General features: G+C 43.6%; 1 protein-coding gene across 1 annotated transcript; it reads right to left on the reverse strand.

Annotated features, from left to right (window-relative positions):
• Window positions 1–2872: 2872 nt before the first annotated feature.
• LOC139421670 (cytoplasmic phosphatidylinositol transfer protein 1-like) lies at window positions 2873–19060 on the reverse strand. The gene is made up of 10 exons (XM_071172765.1): window positions 18702–19060; window positions 10659–10807; window positions 9700–9788; window positions 9450–9457; window positions 9269–9340; window positions 7406–7498; window positions 6893–7048; window positions 6591–6654; window positions 4887–4976; window positions 2873–3357 (listed from the first exon to the last, which is right to left on the reverse strand). Exons 1-10 carry the CDS (start codon window positions 18747–18749, stop codon window positions 3212–3214), a joined length of 915 nt encoding a protein of 304 aa, XP_071028866.1. The 5' UTR covers window positions 18750–19060; the 3' UTR covers window positions 2873–3211.
• Window positions 19061–19335: the final 275 nt, after the last annotated feature.

Consider the following 19335-nt stretch of genomic DNA (forward strand, 5'->3'; position numbering starts at 1 on the left):
CTCCTTGTATGAGCTGAAAGTTTAGAGGGACGGCCAGGTCTTGGTAGATTTGCAGTGGTCTGATACTCCTTCCATTTCAATATTATCGCTTGCACAGTGCTCCTTGGGATGTTTAAAGCTTGGGAAATCTTTTTGTATCCAAATCCGGCTTTAAACTTCTTCACAACAGTATCTCGGACCTGCCTGGTGTGTTCCTTGTTCTTCATGATGCTCTCTGCGCTTTTAACGGACCTCTGAGACTATCACAGTGCAGGTGCATTTATACGGAGACTTGATTACACACAGGTGGATTGTATTTATCATCATTAGTCATTTAGGTCAACATTGGATCATTCAGAGATCCTCACTGAACTTCTGGAGAGAGTTTGCTGCACTGAAAGTAAAGGGGCTGAATAATTGCGAATACTTTCGCAAGGCACTGTATATCCACAGTAAAATGAGTCCTATATCGACATAACCTGAAAGGCCGCTCAGCAAGGAAGAAGCCACTGCTCCAAAACCATCATAAAAAATACAGACTACGGTTTGCAACTGCACATGGGGACAAAGATCATACTTTTTGGAGAAATGTCCTCTGGTCTGATGAAACAAAAATAGAACTCTTTGGCCATAATGACCATCATTATGTTTGGAGGAAAAAGGGGGAGGTTTGCAAGCCGAAGAACACCATCCAAACCGTGAAGCACAAGGGTGGCAGCATCATGTTGTGGGGGTGCTTTGCTGCAGGAGGGACCGGTGCACTTCACAAAATAGATGGCATCATGAGGATGGAAAATGATGTGGATATAGTGAAGCAACATCTCAAGACATCAGTCAAAGTAAAGCTTGGTCGCAAATGTGTCTTCCAAATGGACAATGACCCCAAGCATACTTCCAAAGTTGTGGCAATATGGCTTAAGGACAACAAAGTCAAGGTATTGGAGTGGCCATCACAAAGCCCTGACCTCAATCCTATAGAAAATTTGTGGGCAGAACTGAAAAAGTGTGTGCGAGCAAGGAGGCCTACACACCTGACTCAGTTACACCAGATCGGTCAGGAGTAATGGACCCAAATTCACCCAACTTATTGTGGGAAGCTTGTGGAAGGCTACCCGAAACGTTTGACCCAAGTTAAACAATTTAAATGCAACCCTAACAAATACTAATTGAGTCAATGTAAACATCTGACCCACTGGGAATGTGATGAAACAAATAAAAGCTGAAATAAATAATTCTCTCTACTATTATTCTGACATTTCACATTCTTAAAATAAAAGTGGTGATCCTAACTGACCTAAGACAGGGACTTTTAACTAGGATTAAATGTCAGGAACTGTGATGTTTCCTGCTCCCTTTTGGTTGCTTTTTACATTCTTTCTTGCCCTCTCCTCTCTCTTTCTCTCTCCTCTTTCTTTCACCCTCTCCTCTCTCGCTCTCTCTTTCCCTCTCCTCTTGCTCTTTCTCTCTCTAGAGCAACGCAGCAGTAGAACAGAACAGTAAGATTCAGCACTACATGGTCAGGATCTATAAGCATCTACCAGGGGGAACATTTCTATATAATGAACACAGTACATCTTCTGTGGAGGCCCTCCTGAGGAAAGGAGTGCAGGAACAGAGAGGCCCTCCTGAGGAAAGGAGTGCAGGAACAGAGAGGCCCTCCTGAGGAAAGGAGTGCAGGAACAGAGAGGCCCTCCTGAGGAAAGGAGTGCAGGAACAGAGAGAGGCAGAGAAAGGGGTAGTAAAGCAAAAGGGGAGAGAGAGCGGAAGAGAGAGCGAGAGAGAGGAAGAGAGAGAATGTTCTTATAGTATAGCCTACAGTCTTCAGGTCCCACTGCAGCACGTGTCAACACTTCTGGCTGCGTCTGCTTCTTTCTTTCTCCCCCCTCTCCTTTATCTCTCCATCTCTCCTTCCCCCTACTGTATTGTCCCATTGTCTCAACTAGTCATCTGTTGTAATTCACATTCCCTCATGACAGGCTCAAACACCCTCTCAATAGTCTAATTTATCAAACCTCCTGTCCCACAATGCACTGAGTAAGCCCTACGCAGTGCACTGAGTAAGCCCTACGCAGTGCACTGGGTAAGCCCTACGCAGTGCACTGGGTAAGCCCTACGCAGTGCACTGGGTAAGCCCTACGCAGTGCACTGGGTAAGCCCTACGCAGTGCACTGGGTAAGCCCTACGCAGTGCACTGAGTAAGCCCTACGCAGTGCACTGAGTAAGCCCTACATCACATTCCCTGTCAACTAGTTGTGAACTATTACTCTCTCACTAGCAGGGTAACACAAGGTTAACATGGTCTAGAATAATAAGCTCTGTTGCTCTATTGTTTCACCTCCTCTATTGTTTCACCTCCATCTCCTGCAGTCACTTTATCATGACTAATGATCTTAACAAGATATACAGGAGATAAAGGCTTTTATTCATTCATACAAGAGGTACATAGCTGACAATGGACTTCCATTACAATAGACTAAACAGCCAAATATACAGTATATGTATAATGTGTCAATATAAACCTAGTTATAAATTATATTCATCCTGTATGTCAGATTATTCCACAGCCTGTACAGAGGTCATGTTGCAGCCATTACCATAGATCAGAAGTTAATCATGTTTAAAACAGCCATCCTATTGACTCCTCAGTGAAGGTTAGCCCTGTTTCAGCCATTTGCTGCATGGAGCAGAACGATCAAGCAGCCAATACAGCGCCTCGATACACCGGATCAATAACCCCAGTCTGACCAATGGGATGGGGGGGGGGGCTCTGTGGATCCACGGCACTCCCCTATCATTATATCCACTCTAGTAGCCCTTTCCTGCAGTCAAATTACCTAGAGGCCTCATGGGTGGAATGTTATTCATAATTTCATTTTTTTTTTTTACCTGCCGAAAATTGGTGTTTCTATGTCAAACAGTTTGTAATATTTCAGTCTACTTTCATGTATATAAAGTGTAATATTGGGATGCAAACTCAAGAACAGGGGATTGGGTTATATAGTTACAGCTGGAGAAAGGGGTAGGACAGGGGGTTGGGTTATATAGTTACAGCTGGAGAAAGGGGTAGGACCTGAGTGGTCTAAGTGCTGCTTCTGTGGACAGTGTAGCTTTACTGGTTAAATGTGTCTGTGGTGGATGGCCGTAAAACAAAAAGGAACTGCTGCAGTGTAGTTACTGTCACGGAGGGGTTTAAGCAGGCAGGAATTGATGCATCAGTATGAACGTGGGTGTGTTACTCGGGGGTGGAGTTAAGGCGGACAGTGCTATGAGGCAGTGTGGAGGTGGAGGGGTCTGACATGGCCATAGTCTTCACTCCCATCTTCTTCAGAGAGCGCTCATCTGTGACGGACATAGAGCGCGAGTATGCCGGACGAGGGGCTGCTGCAGATGAGAAAGAGAGAGGCAGGGGGAATGAAGGGAACCAAGGGGGAAGAAGAAGTTTAGTTGTTAAATTATTAAAATACACATCCCTCCACAGTTCACACACCCATAATAAAAATTCAAATACACTTTTTTTTCAAAAAGAGATGAATGGCATGAAATGTTTTTGGGTAAAATCTGCTCGGCGCCTGCAGTAGCATGTTCTGGCCTGTAGGTGGTCAGGACAGCGCTGCGAGCTGTTGCAGAGAGCGTGAGCAATGACTGCAAATCCATTTCAGCCTCATGTCTCGCATACCACACAAACATTCTACGGGCCATACTGTGGCTGCTGCCCTTGATATCATTCAGCAGCAACAACCGTCCGAACTTCTTATGACTCACCAGCAGGGGGCAGAGTGACCACACACACACACTAGGGCTGACATTTGCAGTAAGTGCTACAATAGCTACCCAAACTCCTTGTTCCAGCCAAACGATATGCCCCGCCCACGGACATTAGTTTCTTCTCTGCAATTATTCTGGATCTGAGTACCTACCCGACGATTTCTAGAGCGCAAACATATTCTAACAGTTCTGATTGGTCCAGGAAACCGATGGGTTGGGCCAGAGCCAGAACACAGGTGGGTAAATCAGGGTTTAGAAAATTAGTCATTGGCTTTGATACTCTGATTGGTTATAGACTATCCAATCGCTGATTACTTGTAATGAGGGCTGTTTTGTAAAAACATCCCTAATTTAAACATCACCACAAACTAATTTCAATGATTGCAGTCTCAGACTGAAGTATGTAGCTAACATAGAGCAGAGGAAGAATTCAGTTTGAGTCTCCAGGCAATGTTGTGCTCACTCTCCTCTGCTCTCACTGAGCTTCCTTTCTGTGAAATACCTATTTGGCTTCTTCCCCCTCTCTTCCCTCTTGTTCTCTCAATGATCTTTCTGTCTTTCTCGCCACCTCTCCGCCTCTGCATGCTCTTCCCTTCTTCCCCTGCCCCTCGTTCACCCATCCTCGCGCTTTCTCCCTCCCCCCTACTTTTTCAAAAGGTCCCCTATGCTCCCTCTTCTCCCCCTCTTCCATCCAGTCTTCCTTCCTTCTCTCCTTTCTCTCCACTTTACCTTCTCTCTCTCGCTCTCTCTCTCTTACCCCACCGCCCCTTTTCTCCTCGCTCTCTGTTAAAATACAATATAGAATAGTACAGTAGTAGACTAGTAGTTACTATAGCTGGGTGATATGGACACAAACCCCATAGCGATAAATTGCCTGTACAGATACGATAATGATAAATAGAACGATAAGTTTCTAACATTAATGTGAACTGCACAGTTTTTCTTATTATCCTTTAAAATACTAGTTGTGGTTGAAGCCATCAATTATCCAATTAACAATCAGCCATATTTGCAAACGCATTTAATTTCAAACTTCACATTTCTCTAGAGTACTTATCATAACGAATGATATCAGCAAAATGCCTTGGATAAGTGATCGGTGTCGATCATTTTCCGTTTATGGTCCCAGCTCTAATAGTCACCTGTGTTGTTGTTCTGGGTTGATTTGAGTTTGCTGTTGGTCTGTTCCTGTATCTGTCGCTCATACTCTCTCACATCCTCCAAACTCATCCCTGTAGGGAAAAGCACAGTCTGATGAGATTATAATACATTATTATATCTATGTAACATGTGTATCATAATGCATTATAACCATGTCACGTGTGTATCATAATGCATTATAACCATGTCATGTGTATCAATGCATTATAACCATGTCCCATTATTATCATCATCATGTCCTACATGTTATAAGGCATATTACCCATGTTCTATTATAATTTATTTAATTCACCTTTATTTAACCAGGTAGGCTAGTTGAGAACAAGTTCTCATTTACAACTGCGACCTGGCCAAGATAAAGCAAAGCAGTTCGACAGATACAACAACAGAGTTACATGGAGTAAACAAACATACAGTCAATAATACAGTAGAAAAAAGTATATATACAGTGTGTGCAAATGAGGTAAGATAAGGAAGGTAAGACAATAAACAGGCCATGGTGGCGAAGTAATTACAATATACCAATTAAACACTGGAGTGATTGATGTGCAGAAGACGAATGTGCAAGTAGAGATACTGGGGTGCAATGGAGCAAGATAAGTAAATACAGTATGGGGATGAGGTATTTGGATGGGCTATATTACAGATGGGCTATGTACAGGTGCAGTGATCTGTGAGCTGCTCTGACAGCTGGTGCTTAAAGCTAGTGAGGGAGATGTGAGTCTCCAGCTTCAGTGATTTTTGCAGTTCGTTCCAGTCATTGGCAGCAGAGAACTGGAAGGAGAGGCGGCCAAAGGAGGAATTGGCTTTGGGGGTGACTAGTGAGATATATCTGCTGGAGCGCGTGCTACGGGTGGGTGCTGCTGTGGTGACCAGTGAGCTGAGATAAGGCGGGGCTTTATCTAGCAGAGACTTGTAGATGACCTGGAGCCAGTGGGTTTGGCGATGAGTATGAAGCGAGGGCCAGCCAACGAGAGCGTACAGGTCGCAATGGTGGGTAGTGTATGGGGCTTTGGTGACAAAACGGATTGCACTGTGATAGACTGCATCCAATTTGTTGAGTTGAGTGTTGGAGGCTATTTTGTAAATGAGATCGCCGAAGTCGAGGAACAGAAGGATGGTCAGTTTTACGAGGGTATGTTTGGCAGCATGAGTGAAAGAGGCTTTGTTACGAAATAGGAAGCCGATTCTAGATTTCATTTTGGATTGGAGATTCTTAATGTGAGATTGGAAGGAGAGTTTACAGTCTAACAAGACACCTAGGTATTTGCAGTTGTCCACATATTCTAAGTCAGAACCGTCCAGAGTAGTGATGCTGGACGGGTGGCAGCGATTGGTTGCATTTAGTTTTACTTGCATTTAAGAGCAGTTGGAGGCAAATAATAATGTCCTATATGTTATAAAACATAACTATGTCCTATTATAAACATGTTCTTTCTGTATGCTATGAAGCATTATAACCATGCCCTATTATAATCATGTCCTATGTTATAAATCATTATACCATGTCATATTATAAACATGTTCTATATGTTATGAAGCATTATAACCATGGCCTGTTATAATCATCGTCCTATACTTTGATGCATTATAAACATGTTCTATAATATAATGCATTACAACCATGTCCTATTATAATCATGCGCTATATGTTATAAGGCATTATAACCATGTCCTCTACTGACCATGCCATTCGTCTGTCCAGGCCACAGCCTGTCTGTGCCCCACCAGTAGGATGTCCTGGATGTTCTGTCAGATCATACACACCAGAGAAAATACATTTCTTAAAGAAACACATCCAAAGAAACACATCCAAAGGCTTTCAGCAGGTGCTGCTGGAGATCAGTGTATATGTTGAGCAAAAAGAAAATATTCCCCAACACGCAATCTATGCTGTCAAATGTGTTTCCTTAAACAACATTTTGACCCGTAGGTCTTTATCAGGTTCTCAACCTGATGCATGATGGTAAATGTCGTTTCCTCTCACCCTGTGTATGAAGTCCTCAGTCTTTCCCTGGAAGCCGTAGACTTCAAAACTGCACTGCACCCTCTTATAGGAGCACATGATGGGGGTGCTGTCCTTACGCCACCCTTCCACCAGGGGGCCTCGGCCCGTCTTCTCAGACACCCAGCGACTCAGGTCCTACAGAGACAAAGTACACATTACCTGCTGCCTGAGCTAAATCCCTGGCCGGTGTGTAGAGGGGGAGGTGTGTGGGAGTGCGTGTGTGCAGGCCTGTGTGAGCAGGATGTTGCTCAATGCCTCACATATAATCTATGAATGATTCGACATGATAGGCATCTGTGGCCCAAGATGCATAGATTGTACAAGTGTCTGTGTATTTATGTTTGTGATTATCTACAGTACGTCTTCCTCTGTCTCTGCGTGAGATAGTGAGTGTGTGTGTGTTTTCAGCTGTCTTGCTGATTGATCTTTGTTTCCGAAGTTACTGGAACTGCGGAAGTCTGGAGGAGGAAATGTGTGTGTACACGCTAGTACCTCTGTCTCCTTGTAGTGTTTGTCAGGGATGGGGTCAATAAGGATATCCAGGTGGCTCACGCTCTCTGCAGGGGTGGGCCTGTCTCCAAATACCTGCAACCGAACAGAGGGGGAGGTCACTCAGAAATAGACTGACACACACACACACACACACACACACACACACACACACACACACACACACACACACACACACACACACACACACACACACACACTGGAGCCAGGGCCTAGTAGATGAGGAAATAGACTGACACACTGGAGCCAGGGCCTAGTAGATGAGGAAATAGACTGACACACACACACTGGAGCCAGGGCCTAGTAGATGTAATAGTGAGGTCACACAACGTATCACTCATCATAATACTCCACCCTCAGGCTTTTAGCAAATCATTACACTACAGCAAAACACCACACACAGACAGACAGACAGACAGAGACAGGGAGATTAGGGGAGAGAGAAAGAGGTCGGGGGAAGGGGTAAGGGAGAGAGAGAGGGAGCACACTAAATCACAGAGGAAGAGAGAGACAAGCAGAGGGAGCAGGCGAGGATGGACGAGCGGGGGTGAAAGAGGAGAGAAAGAACGAGACACTTATCAAAGAAAGAGAGATAAAAGTCACTGTTTCTGTTCTGTCCCCTTGTCTTGACAGAGAGCGAAAGAGAGAGTAATGTCTCTTTTGAAGATGTTCATTCCTCTGCTGGTATTTAACAAAGAGCAGAGCAGGGAGACAAACCCACAGCCAGATAATCAGCTGTGTTTCAGATCCTATTATGCCCTGTGTCTCTTGTGTTTAAGAACCTGTTCTCTCATATAAGGTATGTCTTGTCCATCTGTCTGACTGTCTGACTGTTGACACTTGTCATAGTTGCCATTTGTCCATGTCAAAAGCATTGTTTTACCTCATCCTTTAAACCTGCTGATATTCCTCTGTTTTTGTTGTGCTTTAGTGCTCTTTAGATGTCCTCTATGTTGTTGTGCATTGTAATAGAGGTGTATGTATGGATTGTGGTGTGTGTGTGTGTGTGTGTGGGAGCATGTGTGCATTAATGTGTGTGTGCGTGTGTTTCTGCTAAAATGAACACATGTAACCTGTAGCTGGGAGAAGGTTGAAACAAGCTTCGCCACATTTCTGGATACACACACTAACAGCCAACAGCCAGACGAGTTCAGTCTTGTTCCCAGGTTTCTATCCCAAAATGACAGGGGCACGCTGTAGGGACAAACCAGCTCAGAATTGTGTTTGTGTGTCAGAATTCCAGAAAGGGTGGTGAAACAAGCCTGTAATACAAGCATGTACCCTTCTTTCTCCCTCTCACACAAACACAGTGGATGGCTAATAGATCTGACGCTATTGCATTCTGGCCTTTGCTTGTTTTCCTTATAATGGCCATATCAATTTGATGAACATTCTCCTTACACTGCAGAGAAGATTGCAATTTCTCTCCCTCCCTTCAGTCTCTCACCCCCCCCCCCTTCTCGCTCTCCCTCTCCCACCCTTCTTTCAGTCTCTCACCCCCTCTTCTCTCTCTCTCTCTCCTTCTCCCACCATTCTCTCTCTCTCTCTCTCTCTCCTTCTCCCACCCTTCTTTCAGTCTCTCACCCCCCCTTCTCTCTCTCTCCTTCTCCCACCCTTCTTTCAGTCTCTCACCCCCCCTTCTCTCTCCCTCTCTCTCTCTCCCCTTCTCCCACCCTTCTTTCAGTCTCTCACCCCCCCTTCTCTCTCCCTCTCTCTCTCTCCCCTTCTCCCACCCTTCTTTCAGTCTCTCACCCCCTCTTCTCTCTCCCTCTCTCTCTCTCCCCTTCTCCCACCCTTCTTTCAGTCTCTCACCCCCTCTTCTCTCTCTCCTTCAGTCATACTCACATTATTGTTGTCACCATTGTTGTTCTCAAACCTGGTCTCAATACGGATACTGAACTTGGGAAGGAAGGAGACCTACAGTAGATGAAGGATGGATGGGAGGGAGTAGACAGATGAGGTTATGTATACAGATATTTGGAGAGGGATGAGCTCTACTGCATGCATATGATGTGTGAATACTTACTGAGTACTCTGAAGCACACACCGCAGAAGTTCCATACGGATAGAGAGGAACATTATTAGTGACACATCATACACACATTTCAAAACATGTGGAACAAACGAGGTTTAAAAGTACATTGGGTCTAGATAAGGCAGATTGGGTTTAAATCTAAGTGCAGACAAGGAAACAGTTGACTTGACCCTATAGGAAGAACAGGTTGGTAGCAGGTGAAACGGCTGTGTATGTGGTGGATATAATAGTATTGTCAGACCTGTGATGGTGTAAGGGTAGAAGTTCCAGGCCTTCTCTGTCACATAGAAGACCCTGGGGACAAACACACTCACCCAGGATGGCAGTTTACTGTCAGAGAGAGAGACAGACAGAGGGGAGGAATGTACTGTTATCGTCGCTGAGGTAGATGTATGTGTGCGGTATGATCTAGGGCTAGGCCATAGGGGTGGGTGTGGGATAGTAGGTGTGTGTGTGTGTGTGTGTTACTGCTGGTATCATTTCTTGGTTGAGCAGTGCTAGGAGTGTGTGAGGTACAGTGGGTGTGTGTATGTGGTACAGCTGCACCATCGAGAGCATCCCGACTGGTTGCATCACCGCCTGGTATGGCAACTTCTTGGCATCTGACCTTAAGGTGCTACAGAGGGTAGTGTGAACGGCCCAGTACATCACTGGGACCAAGGTTCCTGCCATCCAGGACCTATATAATAAGCGGTGTCAGAGGAAAGCCCCAAAAAATGTCAGAGACTACAGTCACTCAAGTGTTTTCTCTGCTACCACACGGCAAGCAATACCGGATCGCCAAGTCTAGGACCAAAATGCTCCTTAACAGCTTCTACCCCCAAGCCATAAGACTGCTGAAAAATGTATCAAATGGCCACCGGACGATTTACATTGACCCCCCTCCATTTGTTTTGTACACTGCTGCTACTTGCTGTTTATTATCTATGGATAGTCACTTCACCCCTACCATGTACAAAATCACCTCTAACCTGTACCCCTGCACATTGACTCGGTACCCCCTGTATATAGCCTCGTTATTGTGTTACTTTTTATAATTTTTTACTTTAGTTTATTATTAAATATTTTCTTAACTCTTTGTTGAGCTGCACTGTTGGTTAAGGGTTTGTATGTAAAGCATTTCACTGTAAGGTCTACACTTGGATTCGGCGCTTGTGACAAAGTTTGATTTGAGGTACAGTGTTAATGTGGGTGTGTTACCTATTGAGGTAGATGCGTTTCTCAGTGAGCTGTCCCAGGCCATGTTGGGGATGTGTGTCTGGTTGGTTCCTCACCACCTCCACTCCCTCCCCTCCTCCGCTCTGCTCATTACTGTGTTTACTGATCATGTACAGCTGCCCAATCTTATACTGGGGGGGAAGAGACAATTCACACAGTCCTGTCTTAATACCACATCCTTCTTCCAATTAATGTAGATCGTATACATTACATATTCACATACATAGCAGTCAGTTCATTCATCATAAAACCGGATGCTTTTATGGACTGCTCACGGTGAGCTTTTCTTAGAAACATATCTAAGGTCAGCTCACCCTCCTCCAAAGCCCTAAACTTATCCATTAGGAAAACAATGAACAACTAACCTTAGATCAGTGAAAAGGCTGCCTTCTTCCTGTGTGTGCCCTGACCATCAGCTTGACGTGGAAACGTCAGTCACCTTTATACTGAATGGATTAAAGCTCAAATAAATACATTTCTGACGTTTTGTTTTTGAGAGCTGCATCAAATGTGTCATTTTGTAAGTTGTCCTTGGTACGCCCTTTATTTGGGCTCCCGAGTGGCACAGTGGTCGAGGGCACTGCATCTCAGTGCAAGAGGTGTCACTGCAGTCCCTAGTTCGAATCCAGGCTGCATTACTGTACATCTAGCTGTGATTGGGAGTCCCATAGGACGGCGCACAATTGGCACAGTGTCGTCTGGGTTTTGCTGGGGTAGGTCATCATTGTCAATAAGAATTTGTTCTTAACTAGTTAAAGGTTAAATGTAAAAAATGTAGATTTCAAATATTTTTGTCATTGTTATAAAGCACCCCTCCTTTCCTTTGTTGAAGCATGGAACCCCACCTGAACTCTGACCTTAGACCAGTAGTATCTAGCTGTTACTTGCCCAAGTCCTTAAGGCAGTGATAAGACTTGAGTTGGGAAACCCAGAACCATTCATTGACAGTGTTTACCTAGTCCTGTCCTATAGACAGATGTTAAGATCACTGAATGTCTATGTCTCTGTTCTGGCCGTTCTCTACGTGTATGGACATCAAGGTCTCTGTTCTGGCCATTCTCTACGCGAATGGACATCTAGGTCTCTGTTCTGGCCATTCTCTACGCGAATGGACATCTATGTCTCTGTTCTGGCCATTCTCTTCGCGAATGGACATCTATGTCTCTGTTCTGGCCATTCTCTTCGCGAATGGACATCTATGTCTCTGTTCTGGCCATTCTCTACGCGAATGGACATCTATGTCTCTGTTCTGGCCATTCTCTACGCGAATGGACATCTATGTCTCTGTTCTGGCCATTCTCTACACGAATGGACATCTATGTCTCTGTTCTGGCCATTCTTTACGTGAATGAACATCTATGTCTCTGTTCTGGCCATTCTCTACGCGAATGGACATCTATGTCTCTGTTCTGGCCATTCTCTACGCGAATGGATATCTATGTCTCTGTTCTGGCCATTCTCTACGCGAATGGATATCTATTTCTCTGTTCTGGCCATTCTCTACGCGAATGGATATCTATTTCTCTGTTCTGGCCATTCTCTACGCGAATGGATATCTATGTCTCTGTTCTGGCCATTCTCTACGCAAATGGATATCTATGTCTCTGTTCTGGCCATTTTCTACGCGAATGGATATCTATGTCTCTGTTCTGGCCATTCTCTACGCAAATGGATATCTATGTCTCTGTTCTGGCCATTCTCTACGCGAATGGATATCTATGTCTCTGTTCTGGCCATTCTCTACGCGAATGGATATCTATGTCTCTGTTCTGGCCATTCACTACGAGAATGGATATCTATGTCTCTGTTCTGGCCATTCTCTACGAGAATGGATATCTATGTCTCTGTTCTGGCCATTCTCTACGTGAATGGATATCTCTGTCTCTGTTCTGGCCATTCTCTATGTGAATGGATATCTATGTCTCTGTTCTGGCCATTCTCTACGCGAATGGACATCTATGTCTCTGTTCTGGCCATTCTCTACACGAATGGACATCTATGTCTCTGTTCTGGCCATTCTTTACGTGAATGAACATCTATGTCTCTGTTCTGGCCATTCTCTACGCGAATGGACATCTATGTCTCTGTTCTGGCCATTCTCTACGCGAATGGATATCTATGTCTCTGTTCTGGCCATTCTCTACGCGAATGGATATCTATTTCTCTGTTCTGGCCATTCTCTACGCGAATGGATATCTATTTCTCTGTTCTGGCCATTCTCTACGCGAATGGATATCTATGTCTCTGTTCTGGCCATTCTCTACGCAAATGGATATCTATGTCTCTGTTCTGGCCATTTTCTACGCGAATGGATATCTATGTCTCTGTTCTGGCCATTCTCTACGCAAATGGATATCTATGTCTCTGTTCTGGCCATTCTCTACGCGAATGGATATCTATGTCTCTGTTCTGGCCATTCTCTACGCGAATGGATATCTATGTCTCTGTTCTGGCCATTCACTACGAGAATGGATATCTATGTCTCTGTTCTGGCCATTCTCTACGAGAATGGATATCTATGTCTCTGTTCTGGCCATTCTCTACGTGAATGGATATCTCTGTCTCTGTTCTGGCCATTCTCTATGTGAATGGATATCTATGTCTCTGTTCTGGCCATTCTCTATGTGAATAGATATCTACAGTGCCTTGCGAAAGTATTCGGCCCCCTTGAACTTTGCGACCTTTTGCCACATTTCAGGCTTCAAACAAAGATATAAAACTGTATTTTTTTGTGAAGAATCAACAACAAGTGGGACACAATCATGAAGTGGAATGACATTTATTGGATATTTCAAACTTTTTTAACAAATCAAACTGAAAAATTGGGCGTGCAAAATTATTCAGCCCCTTTACTTTCAGTGCAGCAAACTCTCTCCAGAAGTTCAGTGAGGATCTCTGAATGATCCAATGTTGACCTAAATGACTAATGATGATAAATACAATCCACCTGTGTGTAATCAAGTCTCCGTATAAATGCACCTGCACTGTGATAGTCTCAGAGGTCCGTTAAAAGCGCAGAGAGCATCATGAAGAACAAGGAACACACCAGGCAGGTCCGAGATACTGTTGTGAAGAAGTTTAAAGCCGGATTTGGATACAAAAAGATTTCCCAAGCTTTAAACATCCCAAGGAGCACTGTGCAAGCGATAATATTGAAATGGAAGGAGTATCAGACCACTGCAAATCTACCAAGACCTGGCCGTCCCTCTAAACTTTCAGCTCATACAAGGAGAAGACTGATCAGAGATGCAGCCAAGAGGCCCATGATCACTCTGGATGAACTGCAGAGATCTACAGCTGAGGTGGGAGACTCTGTCCATAGGACAACAATCAGTCGTATATTGCACAAATCTGGCCTTTATGGAAGAGTGGCAAGAAGAAAGCCATTTCTTAAAGATATCCATAAAAAGTGTTGTTTAAAGTTTGCCACAAGCCACCTGGGAGACACACCTAACATGTGGAAGAAGGTGCTCTGGTCAGATGAAACCAAAATTGAACTTTTTGGCAACAATGCAAAATGTTATGTTTGGCGTAAAAGCAACACAGCTCATCACCCTGAACACACCATCCCCACTGTCAAACATGGTGGTGGCAGCATCATGGTTTGGGACTGCTTTTCTTCAGCAGGGACAGGGAAGATGGTTAAAATTGATGGGAAGATGGATGGAGCCAAATACAGGACCATTCTGGAAGAAAACCTGATGGAGTCTGCAAAAGACCTGAGACTGGGACGGAGATTTGTCTTCCAACAAGACAATGATCCAAAACATAAAGCAAAATCTACAATGGAATGGTTCAGAAATAAACATATCCAGGTGTTAGAATGGCCAAGTCAAAGTCCAGACCTGAATCCAATCGAGAATCTGTGGAAAGAACTGAAAACTGCTGTTCACAAATGCTCTCCATCCAACCTCACTGAGCTCGAGCTGTTTTGCAAGGAGGAATGGAAAAAATGTCCGTCTCTCGATGTGCAAAACTGATAGACATACCCCAAGCGACTTACAGCTGTAATCGCAGCAAAAGGTGGCGCTACAAAGTATTAACTTAAGGGGGCTGAATAATTTTGCACGCCCAATTTTTCAGTTTTTGATTTGTTAAAAAAGTTTGAAATATCCAATAAATGTCATTCCACTTCATGATTGTGTCCCACTTGTTGTTGATTCTTCACAAAAAAATACAGTTTTATATCTTTATGTTTGAAGCCTGAAATGTGGCAAAAGGTCGCAAAGTTCAAGGGGGCCGAATACTTTCGCAAGGCACTGTATGTCTCTGGTCTGGCCACTCTCTATGTGAATAGATATCTATGTCTCTGTTCTGGCCACTCTCTATGTGAATGGATATCCAGGTCTCTGGTCTGGCCATTCTCTATGTGAATGGATATCTATGTCTCTGGTCTGGCCACTCTCTATGTTAATGGATATCCAGGTTTCTGGTCTGGTCACTCTGTATGTGAATAGATATCCATGTCTGGCCACTATGGGAATGTGTCACCCACCCTTTGACTAACAACACAAACCCACACAGCGTTATGTTTCTCGTTGACTTCAGACCCCTGTGACAGTTGTGGTTAATGTGTTGTACTGATGAAGACTGACACATACAGTGCAGTAAGACAGCAACTATATTATGTTAATGTGCTCCACCCTTTGACTAAAAACAAAACAAACACATACCGGTCTTTATTTGTCCCCCAGCTTTTGACTAAATATGAAACACACGTACCTGTGTCTTAATCCGTACAACCAGCTACACTTCCCTCATAATTAGAAGTGTGTGTGTGTGTGTGTGTGTGTGTGTGTGTGTGCAGACATTGCATAAACAGTGCTATGGTTTGAATGTGGAACTATAAGCTGATCCCACTAAAGCTGCATAGGAATCTTAATGCGCTTCCCCATCAGACCGTGAGAGTCAGAGTTCCACACGTGGAATGAATCTCACCTTAGAATATGGTTCTGTTTGATTTTACAGAGACTATTTTCAGATAGATACACATAAGCCACCGATCCAGGTTTTTTTCTGCAAAGAAAAGTCTTGGGCAGGCTTCCTAAGTGTGTTTTCAGGCTGCCTATGTCCAAACAGTAAAAAAAATAATCTTATAATAAAATGGAATGGAAAAAGGATGGAAAAACGTTGTGAGTGTAAACTTAAACGACTAAAACCAGATATAAACTATGTAGAAAAGATAACAGACCTACCCCTGAAGTTTACATACATTTAGCCAAATACATTTCAACTCACTTTTGACATTTAATCCTAATAAATAGTAAAAAAATCCCTGTTTTAGGTCAGTTAGGATCATCACTTAATTTTAAGAATGTGAAATGTCTGAATAATAGTAGAGAGAATGATTTATTTCAGCTTTTATTTCATTCATCACATTCCCAGTGGGTCAGAGGTTTACATGCAATCAATTAGTATTTGGTAGCATTACCTTTAAATTGTTTAACTTGGGTCAAACGTTTAGGGTAACCTTCCACAAGCTTCCCACAATAAGTTGGGTGAATTTTGGCCCATTACTCCTGACAGAGCTGGTGTAACTGAGTCAGGTTTGTAGGCCTCCTTGCCCATTTTCTAATGGATTGAGGTCAGGGCTTTGTAATGGCCACTCCAATACCTTGACTTTGTGTCCTTAAGCCATTTTGCCACAACTTTGGAAGTTTGCTTGGGGTCATTGTCCATTTGGAAGACCCATTTGTGACCAAGCTTCAACTTCCTGACTGATGTCTTGAGATGTTGCTTCAACATATCCGCATACATGTTCCTTCCTCATGACACCATCTATTTTGTGAAGTGCACCAGTCCCCCACCACATGATGCTGCCACCCCGTGCTTCACGGTTCAGATGGTGTTCTGCAGCTTGCAAGCCTCCCCCTTTTTCCTCCAAACAAAATGATGGTCATTATGGCCAAACAGTTCTATTTTTGTTTCATCAGACCAGAGGACATTTCTCCAAAAAGTAGGATCTTTGTCCCCATGTACAGTTGCAAACCGTAGTCTGGCATTTTTATGGCGGTTTTGGAGCAGTGGGTTCTTCCTTGCTGAGTGGCCATTAAGGTTATATCGATATAGGACTCATATTACTGTGGATATAGATACTTTTGTACCTGTTTCCTCCAGCATCTTCACAAGTTTCCTTTGCTGTTGTTCTGGGATTGATTTGCATATTTCTCACCAAAGTACGTTCATCTCTAGGGGACTCCTTCCTGAGCGGTATGACGGCTGCGTGGTCCCATGGTGTTTATACTTGTATGCTATTGTTTGTACAGATGAACGTGGTACCGTCAGGAATTTGGAAATTGCTCCCAAGGATGAGCCAGACTTGTGGAGGTCTACACATTTTTATTTTCCCATGACGTCAAGCAAAGAGGCACTGAGTTTGAAGGTAGGCCTTGAAATACACCCACAGGTACACCTCCAGTTGACTCAAATGATGTCAATTAGCCTATCAGAAGCTTCTAAAGCCATGACATCATTTTCTGGATTGGTCTAAGCTGTTTAAAGGCACAGTCAACTTAGTGTATGTAAACTTCTGACCCACTGGAATTGTGATACAGTGAATTATAAGTGAAATAATCTGTCTGTAAACAATTGTTGGAAAATTGACTTGTGTCATGCACAAAGTAGATGTCCTAACCGACTTGCCAAAACTGTAGTTTGTTAACAATACATTTATGGAGTGGATGAAAAAGGAGTTTTAATGACTCCAACCTAAGTGCATGTAAACTTCCACCTTCAACTGTAAACATTTTTATACTATCATCTCTGAGGACCAACAGTCACCAAAATAAGAGAGAGAAAGTCCGGGACAATCTAAAATTATACATTCAGGAGTGTTTTTGTCATGGCATGGGGCCTCCATTGACTTTGTTATACATTTTGAGTCATTCACATATCATAAGCCATGGCAACATGTTTAGAATGGCAGGAAATTATCTTAAAAACTGTACATTTCTCTCTCAGCCTCATGGCAGAATTGCAGGAAATTTGCTTTAAAACGGCGGTCAACAGGAAGGCCTCAAACATTTTCGGTCAGCCACCGCACCATTGGCCAGGCCCACCACCTAAGCCCCATTTTGATCCATAAAAACCCTGTGATCCTTCTAGCTAAAGCTTCTACAAACACTAAAACATTAGTGAGCTTAAAGTTCACTAAAGTTTGTCACGTTTCCAGACCACAGAAGTGGTCTAACAACCTACTAAAGTTGGTTTTAGAGTGAAGTATCAATGGAAGTTTCCGTCACGACATGTTGTAATAATAACCAACTACATAACACTGTCAGACTTAAACACTATGACAGGGAGAAATGCTTTGTTCTGGTGGTTGGAGGGAATGAGGACCTTCCCTTTGAGGGCACTCTAGAGCACCTTCCCCCTAAACCCTTTTCCACCCACCACTTCTTACTCCCTGGCAGAATCTTTGTTTTTAACCTACAGGCCAAATGCCTTCGTTGACGTTTGTAAGCCTCAACCAGTCCAACTTGTTTGTGAGGTTAAAAATAAAATAAAACACTTTAAAAAAGAGTCAGCGAGAGAGAAAAACAGCTGAGGTTAGGTACATGCAGAACCATACAGAGTGCCAGCCACATGAACAACACTACTCAACTACAGGATGCCTGTGCTTAATGTTGTTACAGATGTAGGATCTTAATTTGAGCCAGTTAGCTACAGCAGGAAAATAATCCTGCAACAGGAAATCTGAATTATATGGATTATAATGAATGGACATTTTTGTTGGGGGTGATACATTTATCGTAAATTAAATCCTTAAATCCACCCCAAGCTGTCCTGCAACAGGGTGATCATTTGAAGATTCTACATCTGTATTCTAGCAACTAACATTTTCAAGATCACATTAAAATCTGTCACCTCATTTTAACAACAGTGGTCTACAGTATACACACATTCAATCACATAGGCACGAACACACACACAGAGAGAGACTCCCCCAGCCACAAACACACAGACCCCCGACACACACATACATGTTCACAGACAAACACACACATCCAGTGTACACACACTTACCTCTTCCACAGTTAGTGGCATGCATATTCTATACTCCTTCAGCAACATGGTTCAATCGTGTAGTGAACGTCTGTCTGTCTGTCTTTGCGTGTCCTAACTCCTGTTTCATAGTAAACGTGCTTAAGGAACTACAGTGCACAGCACCTACTTTGGACTGCAGTGACCTCCTTTCTCCCCCTTTATTTTGCTGATGTCAGTGCTTCATTGAAGTCCAGTCCACTCTGTCAATGTGTATCTATTTGTTTTTTTCTCTCTTTTTTCCCCCCCTCTCTCTCTCCTCCTTTTTGTTTATCTCCCGATTAATATCCACACTCCCTCTGTCAACATTCAACTTTTGTTCTTCCCTTTCTCTCTACCCATGGTTCCCCCCTCTCCCTGTCTCCCGCTACCTCTGGTTTTCCCCTCTGCCTCTGTCTTTCTCCGTTGCCCTTATTGTTTACTCTTTCTTTTTTCTCCACTTGTATTTGTTCTCCTCCAGTGAGCAACAGGTAATTAACTTGTGAGGTAAGACTGAAACCTTCTCAACTCCATAATCCACGCCAGCGTACCTGTCCTGCTATTCTCTTCTCTCTCCTCTGTCTCTCTTACTTTCGTTCTCTGGACTGCTCTCACGTGTAACCTTGCTCTCTGCTCG

Source organism: Oncorhynchus clarkii, chromosome 2 (assembly GCF_045791955.1).
Source record: "Oncorhynchus clarkii lewisi isolate Uvic-CL-2024 chromosome 2, UVic_Ocla_1.0, whole genome shotgun sequence".
Taxonomy (NCBI): domain Eukaryota; kingdom Metazoa; phylum Chordata; class Actinopteri; order Salmoniformes; family Salmonidae; genus Oncorhynchus; species Oncorhynchus clarkii.